General features: G+C 41.8%; 1 protein-coding gene across 2 annotated transcripts in view; it reads right to left on the bottom strand.

Moving 5' to 3' along the window:
• Positions 1 to 25,933, bottom strand: part of LOC118376480 (histone deacetylase 7-like) — an 89,220-nt gene that overhangs the window by 39,211 nt on the left and 24,076 nt on the right. For both annotated transcript variants that reach the window (XM_052473949.1, XM_052473948.1), the window contains 4 exons: positions 19,404 to 19,576; positions 18,901 to 18,994; positions 5,645 to 5,765; positions 2,969 to 3,075 (listed from right to left, as the gene is read on the bottom strand). In XM_052473949.1, the coding sequence (XP_052329909.1) occupies positions 2,969 to 3,075; positions 5,645 to 5,765; positions 18,901 to 18,994; positions 19,404 to 19,523 (442 nt within the window). In that variant the 5' untranslated portion in view covers positions 19,524 to 19,576. The remainder of the gene's footprint in view (positions 1 to 2,968; positions 3,076 to 5,644; positions 5,766 to 18,900; positions 18,995 to 19,403; positions 19,577 to 25,933) is intronic.

Genomic DNA, 25,933 nt, shown 5'->3' with positions numbered 1-25,933 from the left:
CACACACACACACGCACCCACACACACACACACACACAAACACACACGCGAGCACGTACACACAGACACAACATACAAATGGATGTTAATAGTTTGGCCAATTCAGGACATTTCTCTAACACATCCTTAGACAGTACACAACAAAACAGTCAGCTGAATGCATAAAAGCTGAGCACAATCAATTTAGGGAAATCAAAATGGCTACAGATCCATAATGTTCTATCATAAATCCTCTACAGTACATAACAAAACCCTATCAAAGCTCTTCAACAGCACGGCAGAACAAAACACTAAAGTTTCATGTTTATTTTGGCAACTAGCACAATAGGCTTAACTACATGATCAATCAGCGAGTGGCTTGGCGCAGACAAAAGAAGCAGATGACTGAGGGGTGTGTAGCTGCGAAATAGCCAACGCTGCTAGGGTAATACAGGTAAATAATGGCATTGTCATTGAACTTCAGTTGACATAGTGTACAGTTAGTAGGAACCACTCTTTCGTACTGTAGTCCTCACTCATAGAAATGGAAAGAGGGAATGCCTACTATCTTTGCAACTGATCACATCTAATCAAATCAAATTGTATTATAGTCACATGCTTTATAAACAACAGGTGTAGACTAACAGTGAAAGGCTTACTTACAGGCCCAGAAAAATAGAAAATAGCTACCTCTGTACCAGAGCTGTTGCCATAAAATGTAATGTTAATTTCTGTTCCCCAATGTCGTTTTAGACAATTTGACAGTACGTTCGATCAGTCTCACAACTGCAGACCACATGTAACCACGCCAGCCCAGGACCTCCATATCCGGCTCCTTCACCTGTGGGATCATATGGAGGGGGGTGCGGAGGAGTATTTCTGTCTGTAATAAGGCCCTTTTGTGGGGGAAAACTCATTCTGATCGGCTGAACCCCTGCCCAGTCATGTGAAATCCATAGATTAGGGCCTCATTAATTTATTTAAATTGACTGATTTCTTTATATGAACTGTAATTCAGCAAAATCTTTAAAATTGTTGCATGTTTGTTCAGTATATTTAGCAGGCTTATGGCTTGAGGGTAGAAGTTTTTCAGGGTCTTGTTGGCAATTGCCATGCGGTAGCAGAGAGAACAGTCTATGACTTGGATGGCTGGAATCTGACCATTTTTAGGGCATTCCTCTGACACCGCCTGGTATAGAGAGCCTGGTTGGCAGGGAGCTCGGCCCAAGTTATGGGCTGTGCGGCATCCCAAGCCCAGACCTCAGAGGATGTGCAGACCAGCTGGCTGGAGGTTTAATGGGCATATTCAATCTCTCCCTATTCCAGTACCCTCTGTAGAGCCTTACGGTTGGATGCCAAGCAGTACCAGGCGGGGATGCAGCCAGTCAAGATGCTCTCAATGGTTCAGCAGTAGAACTATTTGAGGTTCTGTGTGCCCATGCAAAATCTTTTCAGCATCCTGAGGGGGAATAGGCATTGTTGTGCCCTCTTCATGACTGTGTTGGTGTGAGTGGACCATGATATATCCTTAGTCATGTGGACACAGAAGAAGCTCTCGACCCTCTCCACTACAGCATCGTCGATGTGAATGGGGGCGTGGTGTGCACTCCGTTTCCTGTAGTCCACGATCAACTCCTTTGTCTTGCTGACATTGAGGGAGAGGTTGATGTCCTGGCACCACACTGCCAGGTCTCTGAACTCCTCCCTATAGGCTGTCTCATCATCGTCAGTGATCAGGCCTGCCACCGTTATGTCGTCAGTAAACTTAATGATGGTAGCGGATACAGAGTCGTGGGTAAACAGGGAGTACAGGAGGGAACTAACCAAGCACCTCTGAGGAGCCCCGTGGCGATGGTCAGCATGGCGGAGATGTTGTTGCCAACAACAACAACCTGGGGGCAACCCGTCAGGAAGTCCAGGATCCAGTTTCGGAGGGAAGTGTTCGGTCCCAGGGTCCTTCGCTTAGTGATGAGTCTGGAGGGTGCTATGGTGTTGAACGCTGAGCTGTAGTCAATGAACATCATTCTCGTATAGTTGTTCAAGGTGGGAGAGGGCAGTGTAGAGTGCAATAGAGATAGCATCATCAGTGGATCTGTTGGGGCAGTATGCGAAAAGCACTTAATGAAGACAGAAGTCAGTGCTACGGGGCAATAGTAATTTAGTTCAGTTCCCTTCGCTTTCTTGGGTACAGGAACAATGGTGGACATCTTGAAGCAAGTGGGGACAACAGACTGGAATAGGGAGAGATTGAATATGCCCATTAACACTCCAGCCAGCTGGTCTGCACATCCTCCGAGGTCCCGGCTTGGGATGCCGTCTGGGCTGGCAGCCTTGCTAAGATTAACATGCTTAAATGTCTTACTCAAGTCAGCCAAGGAGAACGAGAGCTCACAGTCCTCCTGAGCGGCGGCTGCTCGCGTCAGCTCGGTTTTCCTCTAAGCGGAAAATGACATACACACTATGTCCGTATGTTATTCATCCCCCCAGTCAGTAAGACAGACATGCCTGACATTCTCACCAAAGGTTTGTTTTACACATACTTTAGTTATGTAACTAACTTTTGGTCTTTCTTTCATGCTTTCTTTCTCTTTTTGTCTAGTAATTCACTCTCTTGTACTTTCTCTCTGTTGCCCTCTAGGCTTGGTGTCTCCCCCCTCTGAACTCTGTCTCTGTCTCTCTCTACATCAGTGTTCAGTAGATGTGTGTTAACATGTATCTAACTACATAACTCACCCAACAACTATCAGAGTAGGAATGCTGAACTACTGTAGTATCATATCCCTGTCCATGCAATCTGATTAATTATGTTCTAAACGGTCAAAGTGATCCTAGATGAGCACTGCTTTGCTCTGGTTTAGCACATCTTTCATGGCAGACCCAAACCATTGTCAGGAGTCGACCGCATGTTGTTTACAATGTCACCTGATGACACCATAGTGAGAACGGGAAACAATCTTGTAGTAAACGTACCATCTACAAAATGTCTCACCTGTTCTTCTGAGGGGTGAGTTCTTGCGTTGGTCACATGGTGGATGATGGACAACAGGGGTCACCATGTGAGGCTTTGGGGGCATGTCAGGATCTGGGGCCAGTTCCCTATGCAAGCAAGACAGTCAGTTGAGAGTCATCCACCAAAATCTGAAATAACCATTGCTAAGTGTCTATTGTTTTGTGTTCTATTACTGGTGGCCTCAAAAATAATGTTGATGAAAATGGACAGTAAAGAATCGTATTGTAAAATATTGCTTCACTCAGGCCAGTCACTCAGGCTGTAATCTATCACCTACTCTAATGAGTCACTCAGGCTTGAATCTATCACATAATCTAATGAGTCAGTCAGGCTGTAATCTATCACCTAATCTAATGAGTCAATCAGGCTGTAATCTATCACCTAATCTAATGAGTCACTCAGGCTGTAATCTATCACCTAATCTAATGAGTCACTCAGGCTGTAATCTATCACCTAATCTAATGAGTCACTCAGGCTAAAATCTAGCACCTAATCTAATGAGTCACTCAGGCCAGTTAGTCAGGCTGTAATCTATCACCTAATCTAATGAGTCACTCAGGCCAGTCAGTCAGGCTAAAATCTAGCACCTAATCTAATGAGTCACTCAGGCTGTAATCTATCACATGATCTAATGAGTCACTCAGGCCAGTTAGTCAGGCTGTAATCTATCACATGATCTAATGAGTCACTCAGGCCAGTTAGTCAGGCTGTAATCTATCACATGATCTAATGAGTCACTCAGGCCAGTTAGTCAGGCTGTAATCTATCACATTATCTAATGAGTCACTCAGGCCAGTTAGACAGGCTGTAATCTATCACATGATCTAATGAGTCACTCAGGCCAGTTAGTCAGGCTGTAATCTATCACCTAATCTAATGAGTCACTCAGGCTGTAATCTATCACCTAATCTAATGAGTCACTCAGGCCAGTCAGTCAGGCTAAAATCTAGCACCTAATCTAATGAGTCACTCAGGCTGTAATCTATCACATGATCTAATGAGTCACTCAGGCCAGTTAGTCAGGCTGTAATCTATCATCTAATCCAGTGGTCACCAAACGGCCGATCACGATCTTCAAGGTATTCTTAGTGGATCACCAAACATTTCTGTAGAAAAGCTTGTGCTCCTTTTTTCTTTCTCTGGGTTGCTCTGTTGGTAGTACCGGGTCGGCAGTGTTCCCATTCTGTACCCTTTCATTTGTCTGAAAAGACAAACTCCGCCGACCCGGTGGAATGGGAGATCTGTGGCTAAATCATGTGGGCCTACTGTGCTGGCCAATCAGATAGCTCTGATCTAAATCACCGTGCCTACCTACAGCTACCCACCTATCCACGACCCTGGCCACAGTAAAGTTTGATACTAGTCTGTGTGAGATGAAATAACATTTAAAACCATGACCAGAGAAAGACTGTGAAAGAATACATCAAACAGCTGCTGTTTTTACGACTGAGTTCATGTTTTATTCAGCGCTGTCAGCAGTGTTTTTATTCAACACCATTACAAAACAGAAAACGTGCTTCTCTCTACTTCCATTCAAGATGCAGCTGCAATGAATGAGTAGCCAAGTGTATCGATAGCCCTGCGTTTGAATTATTATTAGCAGCTCGTCTATTTTAATATCGACGAGTATTTGACTTTCTCTGGTCATAGGAACAATATGAATTTGTGCCTGAGGCAGATGCGGTGCTACTCAAGTTAACGGCATCAGGTGGAAGACTGTTTCCCTCTCTCTTGTCAGTCTCAACAGAGGGGAAAAAGGAGAGAGCAGTGACCATGAGACCCGAACCCTTTGCTGCTCTCTTCTTCCCTCCACTAAGACTCATGTCGTGTTCAAGACAACTGTGAATAATGAGATCCGACTGGGGAAAATGGTTTTGAACAACTCGGAAACGTTGGCATCTTTCTAAAGCTCCGACGTTCCGACCTGAAGTTCACTGACGTCATGATTTGACCTCTTTTTCCCCGAGTTCCCAGTTGTCTTGAACGCACCATAACAATCAGATGCAGGTACAGTACCATCAGTCCAGTAAAATAAAACAGCTAATTGTTATAAATTATTCAAATGTATGCTCAGCAGTGCCTTGCAAGTGCTACACCAACTGATCTATTTTGTTATCAAAGCTTTGAAATATAATAAAGTCTGAGAAGAACAATATTGTCAGGCCATACATTTAGTCAATATGCTGTGATAAAGTATTAGGCCTACTTCACAAATGTCATTCCTACAGAAGAATTTTTATTAGGTTAATGTTATTTTTTTTTAAGTCATGTTAAACAAATCTGAGTGGTAGTTCTTGGCTTGCTTTTTGACTTGGAAGGTAATCTTGACTCAGAAAAGGTTGGTGACCACCGACCGGATCTAATGAGTCACTCAGGCCAGTCAGTCAGGCTGTAATCTATCACCTAATCTACTGAGTCACTCAGGCCTATCTAGATTGTTTTAGAGGTACATTTGTCTTACTTTCATCCCTTATGAGGATAATTTGTGGGACAGGATTAGATAGGTGAGAAGAAAAAGTTGGTAGTTCCACCAAAGGCATGGGAGTCTAATAACAGTATATTTTCATGAGTGGACACACACAGCTCTCTCTCTCACAATCATACATTTTTTAAAGTAGAAACTTTAATCAATGTCTCTCCTGGGTCGATTCTCACCTGTAACTCCTGGGCGTGTTTCTGGTGGGATTGGAGGCGGTCGTCTCCAGGGCGGCCTGCTCCGTCCTCTTCAGGATTTGACTTCTGAGTTTCTGTTTCACCAGGGGACTGGCCACAGCACCTGTCCGTCAACAGAGTCACCCAATCAGAGTGTCACGGATCCCTCCGGAACATTCATTACACACACTTGGCCCCTATTCGCAGTGATTAGTAATTGTATAAGTGTGCCCTTGGTTTACCAGTGTCCTGTCCATTATTGTAACAATGTCTGTTGGTTCGTTTGAACACCTGTGCTGCGTGTTATGGCTTTCGTGCCATTGTGGATTGCGCAGATGATTACAGGTCTCATTGTTAATCATTGTGCGCTTGTGTTATTTATTCGAGCTACTACTCGCTCTTTTGTTTGGGTTTCAACCCTGTGTTTTGTCTAGTGTTTGTTTTGGTCTTCGTCCCCGTTCCTTTACACGGCACGCCATAATTTGGGTACAATAAAATACAATAAAATACCCTATTACGCATTTGCACTTTTCACACCAAAGTACGTTCATCTCTAGGAGACTCTCCTTCCTGAGCAGTATGACGGCTGCGTGGTCCATGGTGTTTATACTTGCGTACTATTTTTTGTACAGATGAATGTGGTACCTTCAAGCGTTTGGAAATTGCTCCCAAGGATGAACCAGACTTGTGGAGGTCTACAATTGTTTTTCTGATTTATTTTACCATGATTTCAAGCAAAGAGGCACTGAATTTGAAGGTAGGCATTGAAATACATCCACAAGTACACCTCCAATTGACTCAAATTATGTAAATTAGCCTGTCAGAATCTTCTAAGGCCATGACATAATTTTCTGGAATTTTCCAAGCTGTTTAAAGGCACAGTCTATTAAGTGTATGTAAACTTCTGACCCACTGGAATTGTGATACAGTGAATTATAAGTGAAATAATCTGTCTGTAAACAGTTGTTGGAAAAATTACTTGTCATGCACAAAGTAGATGTCCTAACCGACTTGCCAAAACTATAGTTTGTTAACAAGAATTTTGTGGAGTGGTTGAAAAACAAGTTTTAATGACTCCAACCTAAGTTTATGTAAACCTCCGACTTCAACTGTATACAGTGCATTCGGAAAGTATTCGGACCCATTGACCTTTTCAACATTTTGTTACATTACAGCCTTGTTTTGAAGTTGATTAAAACATCCCCCCCCCCCCCAATCTACACACAATACCCATGATGACAAAGCAAAAACAGTTTTTTAGAAATGTTTGCAAACTCAACTTACACCACCATGTCATGTTTGTGTCAAAAAGATTGATACATGAATCCTCCTCCAAACAGTTTCAATGGCATTGCATGGAATGTGATATTAAAGGTACTGCTGATAGAAATGAATGGACAGACAAGGAGGGAGGAGACATAATATTCCCCTCAGAGGAGGAGAGGACAATATGATGGAAATGAATGGACAGACAAGGAGGGAGGAGACATAATATTCCCCTCAGAGGAGGAGAGGACAATATGATGGAAATGAATGGACAGACAAGGAGGGAGGAGACATAATATTCCCCTCAGAGGAGGAGAGGACAATATGATGGAAATGAATGGACAGACAAGGAGGGAGGAGACATAATATTCCCCTCAGAGGAGGAGAGGACAATATGATGGAAATGAATGGACAGACAAGGAGGGAGGAGACATAATATTCCCCTCAGAGGAGGAGAGGACAATATGATGGAAATGAATGGACAGACAAGGAGGGAGGAGACATAATATTCCCCTCAGAGGAGGAGAGGACAATATGATGGAAATGAATGGACAGACAAGGAGGGAGGAGACATAATATTCCCCTCAGAGGAGGATAGGACAATATGATGGAAATGAATGGACAGACAAGGAGGGAGGAGACATAATATTCCCCTCAGAGGAGGAGAGGACAATATGATGGAAATGAATGGACAGACAAGGAGGGAGGAGACATAATATTCCCCTCAGAGGAGGAGAGGACAATATGATGGAAATGAATGGACAGACAAGGAGGGAGGAGACATAATATTCCCCTCAGAGGAGGAGAGGACAATATGATGGAAATGAATGGACAGACAAGGAGGGAGGAGACATAATATTCCCCTCAGAGGAGGAGAGGACAATATGATGGAAATGAATGGACAGACAAGGAGGAGGAGACATAATATTCCCCTCAGAGGAGGATAGGACAATATGATGGAAATGAATGGACAGACAAGGAGGGAGGAGACATAATATTCCCCTCAGAGGAGGAGAGGACAATATGATGGAAATGAATGGACAGACAAGGAGGGAGGAGACATAATATTCCCCTCAGAGGAGGAGAGGACAATATGATGGAAATGAATGGACAGACAAGGAGGGAGGAGACATAATATTCCCCTCAGAGGAGGAGAGGACAATATGATGGAAATGAATGGACAGACAAGGAGGGAGGAGACATAATATTCCCCTCAGAGGAGGAGAGGACAATATGATGGAAATGAATGGACAGACAAGGAGGGAGGAGACATAATATTCCCCTCAGAGGAGGAGAGGACAATATGATGGAAATGAATGGACAGACAAGGAGGGAGGAGACATAATATTCCCCTCAGAGGAGGAGAGGACAATATGATGGAAATGAATGGACAGACAAGGAGGGAGGAGACATAATATTCCCCTCAGAGGAGGAGAGGACAATATGATGGAAATGAATGGACAGACAAGGAGGGAGGAGACATAATATTCCCCTCAGAGGAGGAGAGGACAATATGATGGAAATGAATGGACAGACAAGGAGGGAGGAGACATAATATTCCCCTCAGAGGAGGAGAGGACAATATGATGGAAATGAATGGACATGGACAGACAAGGAGGGAGGAGACATAATATTCCCCTCAGAGGATGAGAGGACAATATGATGGAAATGAATGGACATGGACAGACAAGGAGGGAGGAGACATAATATTCCCCTCAGAGCAGGAGAGGACAATATGATGGAAATGAATGGACAGACAAGGAGGGAGGAGACATAATATTCCCCTCAGAGGAGGAAAGGACAATATGATGGAAATTAATGGACAGACAAGGAGGGAGGAGACATAATATTCCCCTTAGAGCAGGAGAGGACAATATGATAGAAATGAATGGACAGACAAGGAGGGAGGAGACATAATATTCCCCTCAGAGGAGGAGAGGACAATATGATGGGAATGAATGGACATGGACAGACAAGGAGGGAGGAGACATAATATTCCCCTCAGAGCAGGAGAGGACAATATGATGGAAATGAATGGACAGACAAGGAGGGAGGAGACATAATATTCCCCTCAGAGGAGGAGAGGACAATATGATGGAAATGAATGGACAGACAAGGAGGGAGGAGACATAATATTCCCCTCAGAGCAGGAGAGGACAATATGATGGAAATGCAGCACAGCGCCTCAATGTCATGACAAACAGTAGTCAGCAGCATTACTCACATACTTCCCGTCAAGTGCCAGTGTCTTCACACTGGTAAACCCTGTTACACACTACCCTGACATGGACAGGTAAGGGTTAATGGCAGTTAAACTCAGTCAAGACAATATGATATCCATCATAATAATTTGTGAATTGTACAGTAGCTTAAGCACATAATATTCCTAACTTTCTATGAGTCACCTGTTTATAATGCATTATGAATGCACTTATAGTGCCTATCTCATGGTGCATTATAAGACTTGCTATAAGAATTCAAAACATAACTTAACACATAATAAAAGTGTTAGATACCCTATTTAGCGTTGGTCCGATGAGAAACTAACTGTACTGCATGAAAAAACAACAGCAAACTTCACTCAGCATACCTGTACACAGTATCACAGACAGACATTATATCATCAGAGATCCAAGCCCAATGTTTTTAAGGGATGAACTATAGCACTTTTTAACCAATATTATTGCAGATCCAGGAACCATGTGAACTGACACCTTGCAGGTTTGATTAAACTCTGCCCTGTATCTAAGCTGTGCAAAAGCGACTCAGGGTAGGAGATGCTAATCTAGGATCAAATGCCCTATGTCCATCTAATCGTATTCATTGTGACCGGAAAGGAAAAACTGATCCAAGATCAACACTTCTACTCTTGGAAAACTTTATGAATACGATCCTTGAGTAGAGAAACGATGAGAAGAGAGAGAGAGAGATGTCTGCAAGAGTGTTCAGACTGACAGTAAAACACACCCACACACTTACATTGCATTTGGAAAGTATTCAGACAACTTGATTTTTAACCACATTTTGTTACAATACAGCCTTTTTCTAAAATTGATTAAATCATCTCACCACAATACCCCATATTGACAAAGCAAAAACAGGATTTGTCACACCTGTATTTGGGGAATTTCTCCCATTCTTCTCTGCAGATCCTCTCAAGCTCTGTCAGGTTGAATGGGGAGCATTGCTGCACAGCTATGTTCAGGTCTCTTCAGAGATGCTCGATCGGGTTTAAGTCCGGGCTCTGGCTGGGCCACTCAAGGACATTCAGAGACTTGACCCGAAGCCAATCCTGCATTGTCTTGACTGTGTGCTTAGTGTCGTTGTCCAGTTGGAAGGTGAACCTTCACCCCAGTCTGAGGTCCTGATATCTATGGAGCAGGTTTTCATCAAGAATCTCTCTGTACTTTGCTCTGTTCATCTTTCCTGCGATCCTGACTAGTCTCCCAGTCCCTGCCACTGAAACACATCCCCAGAGCATAATGTTGCCATCACCATGCTTCAGCGTAGGGATGGCGCCAGGTTTCCACCAGACATGATGCCTGGCATTTAGGCCAAAGAGTTCAATCTTGGTTTCATCAGACCAGAGAATTGTGTTTCTCATTTTCTCATGGTCTGAGAGACCTTTAGGTGCCTTTTGGCAAACTCAAAGCGGGCTGTCATGTGCCTTTTACTGAAGAGTGGCTTCCGCATGGCCTCTCTACCATAAAGACCTGATTGGTGGAGTGCTGCAGAGATGGTTGTCCTTCTTGGAGGTTCTCACATCTCCACAGAGGAACTCTGAAGCTATGTCAGAGTGACCATCAGGTTCTTGGTCACCTTCCTGACCAAGGCCCTTCTTCCCCGATTGCTCAGTTTGGCCAGGCGGCCAGCTCTAGGAAGAGTCTTGGTGGTTCCAAACTTCTTCCATTTAATAATGATAGAGGCCACTGTGTTCTTGGGGACCTTCAATGCTTCTGACATTTTTTGGTACCTTTCCCCAGATCTGTGCCTCAACACAATCCTGTCTCAAAGCTCTGCGGACAATTCCTTTGACCTCATGGCTTGGTTTTAGCTCTGACATTCACTGTCAACTGTGGGACCTTATATTTAGACAGCCATGTGCCTTTCCAAATCATGTCCAATCAACTGAATTTACCACAGGTGGACTCCAGGTGGACTCCAATATAAATCGAAACATCTCAAGGATGATCAATGAAAACAGGATGGACCTGACCTCAATTTTTTGAGTCTTATAGCAAAGAGTCTGAATACTTATGTAAATAAGGTATTTCTGTATTTTTTTTAAATACATTTGCAAACATTCTAGCATGTCAGACAATTGAATTGGCCACAGGTGGACTCCAATCAAGTTGTAAGACATCTGAAGGATGATCAAAACAAATTGGATGCACCTGAGCTCAATTTGGAGTGTCATAGCAAAGGGGTGTGAATACTTACTGTATGTAAATTAGATATTTCTGTACTTCATTTTCATTACATTAGGCAAGAATTTATAAAAACATGTTTTCACTTTATGGGTTATTGTGTGTAGATGGCTGAGAACAAAAACATATATAGAATCTATTTTGAATTCAGGCTGTAACACAACAAACTGTGGAATAAGTCAAGGGTAATGAATACTTTCTGAAGGAACTGTATAGTATACGTAACTAGGATTGAAAAAGTGAATCCAATCTTCTCTAATAAAAAATCTCTCCCTAATTTCTGAACCACACTTGTAACATCAGTAGGCTACAGTAGACCACACTCCAGATGGGGAGGGGCAGGTTGCCTACACACTCACTGGCAAAGATTTCCAGTTGGCAGAAAGACACTGGAATACGTTTATGTGTGACAGAGTGAGGGCTTTACATACAAACCTTGTTGCTTTTCTTGTGGGACTGAAAAAAAATTCCCTTAATGTAAAATAATATTATTAAAGGTTCCCATGCTTTTAAAAATAATGTTTCTGTTCCACAACAGTATAGATCACCTTTGTATCATGGTTCGGATTCTGTTCCAGGAAATTGTTTGTTATTTTTCGGTTTTCGGTTCTGTTCCCTGAACAGGTTCCAACCCCTGAACTTTATATTTTAGTGTCAGTGGCGGGATACAGGACAATAATTCAAATATAAAGATTTTATCTGTACTGTATAATAACTGACAAGCAGTTTCATCATGTGTTAAAATCAACAATCTACCTCTATTCCTGCTTATTAAAGCTGGATATTCAATGTACCTACTGAAAACGTCAACATGAGCAAAAGAGGAGATGCTATGCATTTCCCTTGTAACAGCAGTCAGACAACCGACTGACAACTGCCTGACAACCGCCTGACAACCGCCTGACAACCGCCTGACTGCTGTGACTTGCGAAATGCAAGTTTTACAATGATAAGCCATTAAAGAGGCTAAATGTAAACAGTTTGCATTGTAATTTCAGAAAATTCAATACAAAATCCCATTCTAATAATTCAGCCTTTCTATTAGACAACAAAAGACAGTCCGTTTTTCTGTCAAATAGAAAAGGTGAACCCTACCATCAGCGTCTCTCAGAGGCCTGGTCATCTCCTCTCAGGCAGAATCAACAAGAGCAGATGTTGGCAGTAAAAAGAGGGGGCGGCATTTCACCCCTTTGAAGCTGAACTCTGATGGGCAGGTTCTTAGGAATTTGGTGAATTACAGATTGCTTTGCTGCATTTTTTAACAGTAGTTTCCTTCCAGAAAGTAAAAGACATCAAACAACATGACATTGTACAATTATTAAGTCCTCCATGTTACTTGCTTCCTTGTTTTGACTTAGGTTTCATGAGCAAATAGACTGACTTAAATAATGGAATTCCCCTTGTTCCATACAACACATTGTAGGATTCAAAGGACTAACCGAAACTGACGCACACAAACACCTAAACTACCTACAAGATTGCACAGGTGTCATCATACATTGCCTTTCCATTTTATTTTATTTTTATTTATTTCACCTTTATTTAACCAGGTAGGCAAGTTGAGAACAAGTTCTCATTTACAATTGCGACCTGGCCAAGATAAAGCAAAGCAGTTCGACACATACAACGACACAGAGTTACACATGGAGTAAAACAAACATACAGTCAATAACACAGTATAAACAAGTCTATATACGATGTGAGCAAATGAGGCGAGATAAGGAAGGCAAAAAAAGGCCATGGTGGCAAAGTAAATACAATATAGCAAGTAAAACACTGGAATGGTAGATTTGCAATGGAAGAATGTGCAAAGTAGAAATAAAAATAATGGGGTGCAAAGGAGTAAAATAAATAAATAAATTAAATACCGTAATTTCCGGACTATAAGCCACTACTTTATTCCCACGCTTTGAACCTCGCGGTTTATACAATGATGCCGCTAATTTATGGATTTTTCCCGCTTTCACAAGAGTCATGCCGCCAAAAAACTGAGCACCGTCACATAATGTGACATAAATCGAGCGTGCTCAAACTTCCCATCATTCTGATTACGGTAGTAATTTTGTCACCCTCATCATGGCAAAGACACGGAGAAATGCATATGATGCAGCTCTCAAGTTGAAGGCGATCGATCTGGCTGTTGGAAAAGGAAATAGAGCTGCTGCACGGGAGCTTGGCCTTAATGAGTCGATGATAAGACGTTGGAAAGCAGCGTGAGGAACTGACTCAACAGCTTTGAGGAAAGACAACAACAGCTTTCAGAGGGAAGAAAAGCAGATGGCCCAAAGTATTTGCAGCCACTCAACATCAGTGTAAATCGTGCATTTAAGGTGGCGCTCCTTGTTCAGTGGGAGGCTTGGATGACAAGTGGGGAGAAATCCTTCACTAAAACGGGCCGTATGCGAAGAGCAACTTATGGTCAAGTCTGCCAGTGGGTCCTGACAGCGTGGAGCATTGTCAAAAAATCCACTATCATCAACGGGTTTCGAAAGGCTGGACTGCTGCGTGTTGAAGAGGCAGCATGAGCTCAGCGGGGTATTTGCCTCCGGATGAACGTGACGAGAGCGACAATGAAAATGATCCAACATCGGATGAAGCAATTCTGAGGCTATTCACTGTTTAATTTTTGTTACAAGCCGTGTTTCGTTTAAAGGCTGTGTAAAGTTAATTTGTTTCAATGTACCGGTAGGCACCTGCGGCTTATAGACATGTGCGGCTTATTTATGTACAAAATACATATATTTTTTTTAATCAGTTGGTGCGGTTTATATTCAGGTGCGCTTAATAGTCCAGCAATTACGGTACAGTAGGGAAAGAGGTAGTTGTTTGGGCTAAATTATAGGTGGGCTATGTACAGGTGCAGTAATCTGTGAGCTGCTCTGACAGTTGGTGCTTAAAGCTAGTGAGGGAGATAAGTGTTTCCAGTTTCCGAGATTTTTGTAGTTTGTTCCAGTCATTGGCAACAGAGAACTGGAAGGAGAGGCGGCCAAAGAAAGAATTGGTTTTGGGGGTGACTAGAGAGATATACCTGCTGGAGCATGTGCTACAGGTGGGAGATTCTATGGTGACCAGCGAGCTGAGATAAGGGGGGACTTTCTAAAAGACACGGTCATCATAGTTTACATGATAATCTAAGTATTCCTTATATATCAACACCATTGTCCCAGAAAACCTAGACCCACTCTAATTTGCATACCACCCAAACAGATCCACAGATGATGCAATCTCTATTGAACTCCACACTGCCCTTTCCCACCTGGACAAAAGAAACACCTATGGAAGAATGCTATTCATTGACTACAGCTCAGCGTTCAACACCATAGTACCCTCAAAGCTTATCAATAAGCTAAGGAACCTGGGACTAAACACCTCCCTCTGCAACTGGATCCTGGACTTCCTGACGGGCCGTCCCCAGGTGATAAGGGTAGGTAACAACTAGAGGTCAACCGATGATGATTTTTCAACACCAATACCGATACCAATTATCGGAGGACCAAAAAAAGCCGATACCGATTCATCGGCCAAATTTTAAAATGTATTTGTAATAATGACAATAATATTGAATGAACACTTATTTTAAGTTAATATAATACATCAATAAAATCAATTTAGCCTCAAATAAATAATGAAACATGTTCAATTTGGTTTAAATAATGCAAAAACAAAGTGTTTTTGTGTAGAAGAAAGTAAAAGTGCAATATGTCCCATGTAAGAAAGCTAACGTTTAAGTTCCTTGCTCAGAACATGAGAACATATGAAAGCTGGTGGTTCCTTTTAACATGAGTAAGAAGTTTAGGTTGTAGCTATTATATGTATTATAGGACTATTTCTCTCTATACCATTTCATTAACCTTTGACTATTGGATGTTCTTTTAGGCACTTTAGTATTGCCATTGTAACAGTATAGCTTCCGTCCTTCTCCTCGCTCCTCCCTGGGCTCGAACCAGGAACACAACGACAAAAGCCACCCTTGAAGCACCGTTACCCATGCAGAGCAAGGGGAACAACCACTCCAAGTCTCAGAGCGAGTGATGTTTGAAAGGCTATTAGTGCGCACCCCGCTAACTAGCTTGCCATTTCACATCGGTTACACCAGCCTCATCTCGGGAGCTGATAGGCTTGAAGTCATAAACAGCGCAATGCTTGATGCACAATGAAGAGCTGCTGGCAAAACGCACTAAAGTGCTATTCGAATGAATGCTTACGAGCTTGCTGCTGCCTACCACCACTCAGTCAGACTGCTCTATTAAATCATAGACTTAATTATAACATAATAACATGCAGAAATATGAGCCTTAGGTCATTAATATGGTCGGATCCGGAAACTATCATCTCGAAAACAAGACGTTTATTCTTTCAGTGAAATACGGAACCGTTCCATATTTTATCTAACGGGTGGCATCCATTAGTCTAAATATTCCTGTTACATTGTACAACCTTCAATGTTATGTCATAATTACGTAAAATTCTGGCAAATTAGGCGGCCCAAACTGTTGCAGAAACACTGACTCTGCGTGCAATGAACGCAAGAGAAGTGACACAATTAAACCTGGTTAATATTGCCTGCTAACCTGGATTTCTTTTAGCTTATCTTCTTCGAGATAGGGGGCGCTCTTTTAATTTTTGGATAAAAAACGTTCCCGTTTTAAACAAGATATTTTGTCACGAAAAGATGCTCGACGATGCATATAATTGACAGCTTTGGAAAGAAAAAACTGATGTTTCCAAAACTGCAAAGATATTATCTGTGAGTGCCCCAGAACTAATGCTACAGGCGAAACCAAGATGAAATTTCATACAGGAAATGGTCCAGATTTTGAATGCCCTGTGTTCCAATGTCTCCTTATATGGCTGTGAATGCGCCAGGAATGAGCCTGCACTTTCTGTCATTTCCCCAAGGGGTGTGCAGCATTGTGACGTATTTGTAATCATTGGAAGATTGATCATAAGAGACTACATTTACCAGGTGTCCGGCCGGTGTCCTCCGTCAAAATTATTGCGTAATCTCCAGCTCCATGCGCTTTCCATTTTCTTCAGAGGAGAAAGTCAACTGCCACGAATGATTTATCATCGACAGATATGTGGAAAACACCTTGAGGATTGATTCTAAACAACGTTTGCCATGTTTCTGTCGATATTATGGAGTTAATTTGGAAAAAAGTTTGCTTTGTAATGACTTCATTTTCTGTTTTTTTCTTACCCAAACATAATGAACAAAACAGAGCGATTTGTCCTACACAAATGATATTTTTGGAAAAACTGAACATTTTCTATCTAACTGAGAGTCTCCTCATTGAAAATATCTGAAGTTCTTCAAAGGTAAATGATTTTATTTGAATGCTTTTCTTGTTTTTGTGAAAATGTTGCATGCTCAATGCTAGGCTTAATGCTATGCTAGCTATCAATACTCTTACACAAATGCTTGTTTAGCTATGGTTCAAAAGCATATTTTGAAAATCTGAGATGACAGTGTTGTTAACAAAAGGCTAAGCTTGAGAGCTTATATATGTATTTCATTTCATTTGCGATTTTCATGAATAGTTAACGTTGCGTTATGCTAATGAGCTTGAGGCTATAAATGGGGTTCCCGGATACGGGATCGCTCGTCGCAACAGGTTAGTATGCAGGTTTAAAAAGATATACTTCTGTGTATTGATTTTAAGAAAGGCATTGATGTTTATGGTTAGGTACACCATGAGCAACTATATGCACCGCATCGATTATATGCAACGCAGGACACGCTAGATAAACTAGTAATATCATCAACCATGTGTAGTTAACTAGTGATTATGATTGATTGTTTTTTATAAGATAAGTTTAATGCTAGCTAGCAACTTACCTTGGCTTACTGCATTCACGTAACAGGCAGTCTCCTTGTGCAGTGCAACGAGAGGCAGGTGGTTACAGCATTGGACTAGTTAACTGTAAGGTTGGAAGATTGAATCACCCGAGCTGACAAGGTGAAAATCGGTCGTTCTGCCCCTGAACGAGGCAGTTAACCCACTAGGCCGTCATTGAAAGTAAGAATGTGTTCTTAACTGACTTGATTAGTTAAATAAATATTAAATAAAGGTGTAAAAAATAAATAATAATAAATCGGCCAAATCGGTGTCCAAAAATACCGATTTCCGATTGTTATGAAAACTTGAAATCAGCCCTAATTAATAAGCCATTATGATTAATCGGTCGACCTCTAGTAACAACACATCTGCAACGCTGATCCTCAACACAGGGGCCCCTCAGGGGTACGTGCTCAGTCCCCTCCTGTACTCCCTGTTCCATCATGACTGCATGGCCAGGCTCGACTCCAACACCATCATTGCCGATGACACAACAGTGGTAGACAGCCTATATGGAGGAGGACAGAGACCTGGCAGTGTGGTGCCAGGACAACAACCTCTCCTTCAAGACAAAGGAGATGATTGTGGACTACTGGAAAAAGAGGACCGAGCACGCCCCCATTCTCACCGACGAGGCTGTAGTGGAGCAGGTTGAGAGCTTTAAGTTCCTTGGTGTCCACTTCACCAACAGACTAACATGGTCCAAGCACACCAATACTGTTGTGAAGAGGGCACAACAAAACCTATTCACCCTCAGGAGACTGAAAAGATTTGGCATGGATCTTCAGATCCTCAAAAGGTTCTACAGCTGCATCATCGAGAGCATCCTGACTGGTTACATCACTGCCTCCGACCACAAGGCACAACAGAGAGTAGTGCATACTTCCCAGTACATCACTGGGGCCAAGCTTCCTGCCATCCAGGACCTCTACACTAGGTGGTGTCAGAGGAAGGCCCTAAAAATTGTCAAAGACTCCAGCCACCCTAGTCATAGACTGTTCTCTCTGCTACCACACTGCAAGCAGTACCCAGAGCGCCGAGTTTAGGTCTAAGAGGCTTCTAAACAGCTTCTACCCCTAAGCCATAAGACTCCTGAACATCTAATATAATGGCTACCCAGACTATTTGCATTGCCCTCCCCCTTTTACACCACTGCTACTCTCTGTTGTTATCATCTATGCATAGTCACTTTAATAACTCTACCTATGTACATATTACCTCAACTAACCAATGCCCCCACACATTGACACTGTACCGGTACCCCCCCCCCCCCACTGTATATAGTCTCGCTATTGTTATTTTACTGCTGCTCTTTAATTACTTGTTACTTTAATTTCTTATTCTTACTCATATTTTTTTAAACGTCATTGTTGGTTAGGGGCTCATAAGTAAGCATTTCACTGTAAGGTCTACTGTACCTGTTGTACTCAGCGCATGTGTCTAATACAATTTAATTTGATTTGATATACAGTACAGTGGAGGCTGCTGTGGGGAGGACGGCTCATAATAATGGCTGGAACGGAGCGATTAGAATGGCATCAAACACATGGAAACCATATTTGATACCATTCCACTGATTACGCTCCTGCCATTACCACAAGCATGTCCTCCCCTATTAAGGTTCCACCAACCTCCTGTGATAGAGTACCATAACATACTGATGACATTACTCGTTTCTATCCCATGCAATGTGTCCTCCACAGGGCCAGGGGGCACAGTTACTTACTTTGCTCACGCTTATCCTTATACATCAGCTGCTGCAGTTCCTGTCTCTTGTCCTGCTCTTTCTCCTGGCGACTCTGCTCCATGTCGTACTCGTACTGAAACGAAACCATTCAGATTTGCATTTAAGCGCACTGGGTTTTCACTAGTTACCACAATCACAAAGTCCCAATTGGCTATATCGTAAACATTCATGAAAACAAAAATGAGCTTTTTGGTCTTAATTTAAGGTTAGCAGTGTGGTTAAGGTTAGTGTTAAAATCACATTTGAAAAGGATACATTTTTTAAATAGGTGTGGTTTATGACTTTGTGGTTGTGGTAACTAGTGATGACCGGAAAACTGGGCCATAGACAATATTCAGGAATTTATATCAGCCCAAGGAAAGGGATCATAGAGATGGAAAGAGAGCGCACCTCCTATATTTGCCATTGATTGCTTCTGTGACAGCTTGGCTAGTGCCATGGAGGGCTATCTCAAATATAAAGTTTGTGAAAGGGCTCCTCACGTGGATATGCTGTGGCAGGTGCTTCTGGGAGTCCTGGGCTCCCAGGAAGAGGGAGTGGTGGGGTGCCAGCATAACCGAGTCAGGCTCGGGACGCACCAACCTCTGGGTACGCAGGTCCATGGGCCACTCTGTCCGGAGTGGTGACGAAGCCTAGCAAGGAACTTGCACATCCACTACAGAGAAAGGGAAGGAATATAAAAGAGGAGAGAAAGACATTAGTTAAGATGATGAGTCAAGGCTTTGTTCGTTAGACTAGATCATTGGAGAGAACGGATAACCTGGGACTGAACCAAAGCTGAGGTGCTGCATTCTAAGCTCCCAACTGAACTTTGTGAATTGGTGTCAGCGGTGGGATCTGGGCTGTCCAAAATCCCCAAAATAGAAAACCCAGCTATAACTCTCCCTTTCTCTCCTTCTGTCCTCTATTTTTCTCTCTCTTCTTCTCTTGTGTTGTTTCTTTTCGTGGCCCAGTCAAGTCCCCCAGTCAAGTCCCCCAGTCAAGTCCCCCAGTCAAGTCCCCCAGTCAAGTCCCCCAGTCAAGTCCCCCAGTCAAGTCCCCCAGTCAAGTCCCCCAGTCAAGTCCCCCAGTCAAGTCCCCCAGTCAAGTCCCCCAGTCAAGTCCTCCAGTCAAGTCCTCCAGTCAAGTCCCCCAGTCAAGTCCTCCAGTCAAGTCCCCCAGTCAAGTCCCCCAGTCAAGTCCTCCAGTCAAGTCCTCCAGTCAAGTCCCCCAGTCAAGTCCCCCAGTCAAGTCCCCCAGTCAAGTCCTCCAGTCAAGTCCCCCAGTCAAGTCCCCCAGTCAAGTCCCCCAGTCAAGGCCCCCAGTCAAGGCCTCCATGATGAGGCCTGTGCCAGAACACACTAGAAAAGGGATAGCTGATCCCATGGAATAGTCTACACTTGTGCGATTAAAATATACCAATGATGATATGCACCCGCACATGCACGCACGCACACACACTCACACACACACCATAATAAATAGCTGTATCCCACACCTGAGGGATATACTACAAAATAGGATCAACGAGTTTAACTTTAATAAGTAACCAGAAAAAGCTATTGATTTTCTGGTTCATAAAAAAATAAAAATAAACTTGGGTATGTGTTTTTGTTTGTTGAATCAATTAGACCATGCTCGTTTCAAGCTTATCTTTCTAAAAAATAAACAGTTATATCAGAAGATTTAGGCAAGTTAGCTGGCTAACTCATTGATTCTGCTTTGTAGTATTTATAGATGATTCAGGACAATGAACAACTAGATTAGATTGAAACGAAACAATGATGTCTCATTATACAATACTACAATACATGTTTTATTGGTCCATTTGCACAGATATTGTTAATTTTGTTGCTGTCACAGTACCCAACCTGACACACTGGGAGTAGTACAGAGGCTGAGCAGAGCAGTGGCCCCATGTTCAAGGGCACAACGGAGGTAGGTAGTATACAGGGATATTAAGGTGTAAGAGAGTACCAGTCCTTACAATAGGCCATTGTTAGATAATGTGACTCAGTGTATGTCAAGTTTATGTGTTGATAGTTTGCATATTACGTAGAATAACAGTCGTCGTACAAGATTGATACATGAATCCTCCTCCAAACAGTTTCAATGGCATTGCATGGAATGTGATATTAAAGGTACTGCTGATAGAAATGAATGGACAGACAAGGAGGGAGGAGACAACTTAACATAATAAACATAACTTAACACATAATAAAAAAGTTAGATACCCTATTTAGCTTTGGTCCGATGAGAAACTAACTGTACTGCATGAAAAAACAACAGCAAACTTCACTCAGCATACCTGTACACAGTATCACAGACAGACATTATATCATCAGAGATCCAAGCCCAATGTTTTTAAGGGATGAACTATAGCACTTTTTAACCAATATTATTGCAGATCCAGGAACCATGTGAACTGACACCTTGCAGGTTTGATTAAACTCTGCCCTGTATCTAAGCTGTGCAAAAGTGACTCAGGGTAGGAGATGCTAATCTAGGATCAAATGCCCTATGTCCATCTAATCGTATTCATTGTGACCGGAAAGGAAAAACTGATCCACGATCAACACTTCTACTCTGGGAAAACTTTATGAATACGGTCCTTGAGTAGAGAAACGATGAGAAGAGAGAGAGAGAGATGTCTGCAAGAGTGTTCAGACCGACAGTACTCTCAGAGGGAAAACACACCCACACACTTATTACTGTAAGATAAATATGCATGACACACTGCCCCATCACCAAACAACAGACTCCAGTACATCTGGGGATCTCTTTACAATGGTAGGTGGTGCAATAAGATTGTACCACTGGGATAACTGGTGCATTCTTGCATAATAGACCATCATTATTAGCCTCATAAATACCATACTGATTTACCGCTGTGAAATCGGTGTAGCGAAACAGAATCTGCATGGTTGTACGATATTACCTCATTACGTCGCCATGACAACCAATGAGCCATGACAGCTACGGTGTGGACTGTCTGAAGTGTCCTTAACCTTGGTTCTGTGTGTGTGTGTGTGTGTATGTGTGTGTATGTATGTGTGTGTGTGTACGTGTGCGTATGTGTATGTATTTGTGTGTATGCGTGTGTGTTTGTGTATGTTTGTCTGTATGTGTGTTTGTGTGTGTATATTTTTTTTATTGTTTATTTAACCTTCATTTAGCTAGCCAAGTCAGTTAAGAACAAATTCTTATTTACAATGGCGGCCTAGGCCAACCAAACCCGGACGACGCTGGGATAATTTTGCGCCGTCCTAAGGGACTCCAATTACGGCTGAATGTGATACAGCCTACTACACTTTTGATTTCCATCTCAAATTGTGGCACCTTAATGATATTTGATGATACAGGCATTTTATCTATCAATCTTTTTGTATCAATCTTTCTATTTAATAATGGAACACTAGTCACTTTAATAATGTTTACATACTGCTTTACTAATTTCATATGTATATTCTGTATTCTACTGTATTTTAGTCAATGCCACTCCGACATTGCTCGTGATAATATTTATATATTTCTTAATTCCATTCTTTTACTTTTAGATGTGTGTGTATTGTGAATTGTTAGATATTACTGCACTGTTGGAGCTAGGAACATAAGCATTTCGCTACACCGACAATAACATCAGCTAAATATGTGTATTGTGACCAATAAAATGTGATTTGATTTGCATTTATTAAATATCCAGTGTGGTACTTTAGCATGGACAAATCTATTAACGTTGCCATTTCCTTTCATCTTTGAAAAGAAAAACAGCTACGGGAATTACCCAGAGGCAGCAGAATAGCATGTATTACCAAAAGAGTGTGTTTTCAGAGGAAATGGTGCGGGGCGTGCACACACACACACACCTTGAAGAGACCTAAAGAGTATCACCATGACATCAAAGAGAAGGGCAGGAATAGGACAAGGCTAGCCAAAGGATACTTTATAACCACACTGAGACACGTATAACATTTGTAACTATCTGAATAACACTCATGTACTTCTTCTTATCAGTGACTTATTCATTATGATTTAAAAGGCTAAACTGATCCTAGATCAGTAGCCCTATTCTGAGACACTTTGTGAATATGGGCCCGATATGGTAAAGGTATGCTGAAAGCTACTCATAACTTTAAATCGAAACAACAATGATATGAACTTCTCTGTTGATCTGAGTGTCTGTTGATATGTCTGTCTAAGTGTCTGTTGATCTGAGAGTCTGTTGATATGTCTGTCTAAGTGTCTGTTGATATGTCTGTCTAAGTGTCTGTTGATCTGCGTGTCTGTTGATCTGAGAGTCTGTTGATATGTCTGTCTAAGTGTCTGTTGATCTGAGAGTCTGTTGATATGTCTGTCTAAGTGTCTGTTGATATGTCTGTCTAAGTGTCTGTTGATCCGTGTGTCTGTTGATCAGAGTGCCTGTTGATCAGAGTGCCTGTTGATCTGTGTGTCTGTTGATCTGTGTGTCTGTTGATCAGAGTGCCTGTTGATCTGCAAGTCTTAGTGGCTGTTGTTCCGTGTGTCTGTTGATGTGCATGTCTGAGTGTCTGTTGATCCGTGTGTCTGTTGATCTGAGTGTCGGTTTATCTGAGTGTCAGTTGACCCGTGTGTCTGTTGATCTGAGTGTCTCCTGATCCGTGTGTCTGTTGATCTGAGTGTCTCCTGATCCGTGTGTCTATTGATGCAGGGTGTCTGTGGCTAAAAATAGACATGAGAACAAACTTAAAGTCTGTTGAAATCTTCACTTTCACAACCATCATTATTCTCTCTAAGATGCTGCAACAACCTAACACCACACGCGCACACACACACACACACACACACACACACACACACACACACACACACACACACACACACACACACACACACACACACACACACACACACACACACACACACACGCGCACGCACACGCACACGCACAGGCATCCTGTTGCTAAAGTTAGTCTACACAATTGACATCCTTCTGGTTAATTTAGGCAAGCAGATGCTGCTACTTCGGTTGAATGGGATCACTTTACTTGCCATTTCTTGCATTATACACTGTATGTGTGTGTGTGTGTACCTATGTGTGTGCATGTCTGTATTAGAGGTTAAACGATTATGATTTTTCAACGCTGATACAGATTATTGGAGGAGCAAAAAAAGCCGATACCGATTAATCGGTCGATATATATGTATATGTGTGTGTGTAATAATTACAATTACAACAATACTGAATGAACAATGAACACTTTTATTTTAACTTAATATAATACATAAATAAAATCTATTTAGTCTCAAATAAATAATGAAACATGTCCAATTTGGTTTAAATAATGCAAAAACACAGTGTTGGAGAAGAAAGTAAAAGTGCAATATGCGTCGTGTAAAAAAAAGCTAACGTTTAAGTTCTTTGCTCAGAACATGAGAACATGGTGGTTCCTTTTAACATGAGTCTTCAATATTCCCAGGTAAGAAGTTTTAGGTTGTAGTTATAGGAATTATGATGCATCGATTCTTTCTCTATATACCATTTGTATTTCATATACCTTTGACTATTGGATGTTCTTATAGGTACTATAGTATTGCCAGCCTAATCTTGGGAGTTGATAGGCTTGAAGCCATAAACAGCACTGTGCTTCAAGCATTGCGAAGAGCTGCTGGCAAACACAGGAAAATGCTGTTTGAATGAATGCTTACGAGCCTGCTGCTGCCTACCACCGCTCAGTCAGACTGCTCTATCAAATATTAAATCATAGACTTAAATATAATAAACACACAGAAATTCGAGCCTTAGGCCATTAATATGGTCAAATCCGGAAACGATCATTTAGTAAACAAAACATTTATTCTTTCAGTGAAAAACATAACGGTTCTGTATTTTATCAAACAGGTGGCAGCCAGCCCTAAGTCTAAATATCTTTAATTTTACCTTTATTTAAGTCAGTTAAGAACAAATGTTTATTTTCAGTGATGGCCTAGGAACAGTGGGTTAATTGCCTTGTTCAGTGGCAGATCGACAGATTTTTACTTTGTCAGCTCGAGAATTGGATCTTGCAACCTTTCGGTCATTAGTCCAACGCTCTAACCACTAGGCTACCTGCCGCACAACCTAGGTTACATTGCACAACCTTCAATGTTATGTCATAAGTATGGCAAATTCTGGCAAATTAATTACGGTCTTTGTTAGGAAAAAATGGTCTCGCAACGAGCCAGGCAGCCAAAACTGCTACATATACCCAGTCTGCTTGCACTGAACACAAGAGAAGTGACACGATTTCCCTAGTTAATATTGCCTGCTAACATGCTTTTCTTTTAACTAAATTGCAGGTTTAAAAATATATACTTCTGAGTATTGATTTTTAGGAAGGCATTGATGCTTATGGTTAGGTACATTAAAATGTCAGACTTGATTTGTCCTGAAGAAAAATGTATCAACCCCTATAAAAAAAATATTTATAATCTACATTATTGTTCATATTTCCTGTTGCTGCAGGATTATTTTTCTGCTGTAGCAAATTGGCTCAAATTAAGATCCTACCGTACATCTGTAAGTACTTTAAATCTCCCTCCCTCTCTCTCTCTGTGTGTGTGTGTGTGTGTGTGTGTGTGTGTGTGTGTGTGTGTGTGTGTGTGTGTGTGTGTGTGTGTGTGTGTGTGTGTGTGTGTGTGTGTGTGTGTGTGTGTGTGTGTGTGTGTGTGTGTGTGTGTGTGTGTGTCAGTCAAGTTACTAGTGGACATTTGTCTCTTTACGGTAGCACAATACGTTGAAGTAGTATACAGTGCATTTGGAAATTATTCAGACCCCTTTATTTTTTATGTATTTTGTCACATTATTATACAAAAAAAAAAATCAATCTACACACAATACCCCGTAATTTACAAAGAAAAACATGGTTTTAGAATGTTTTGCAAATATATTTAAAAGATTATAATAATAGCACATTTACATAAGTATTCAGACCCTTTACTCAGTACTTTGTTGAAGCACCTTTGGTAGCGATTACAGCCTTGAGTCTGCTTGTGTATTACCCTACAAGCTTGGCAC

The sequence above is a fragment of the Oncorhynchus keta genome, chromosome 21, assembly GCF_023373465.1.
Source record: "Oncorhynchus keta strain PuntledgeMale-10-30-2019 chromosome 21, Oket_V2, whole genome shotgun sequence".
NCBI classification, from domain to species: Eukaryota; Metazoa; Chordata; class Actinopteri; order Salmoniformes; family Salmonidae; genus Oncorhynchus; species Oncorhynchus keta.
Note: the sequence above shows the minus strand (reverse complement) of the source record. Positions and strands in the feature narration are given on the sequence as shown.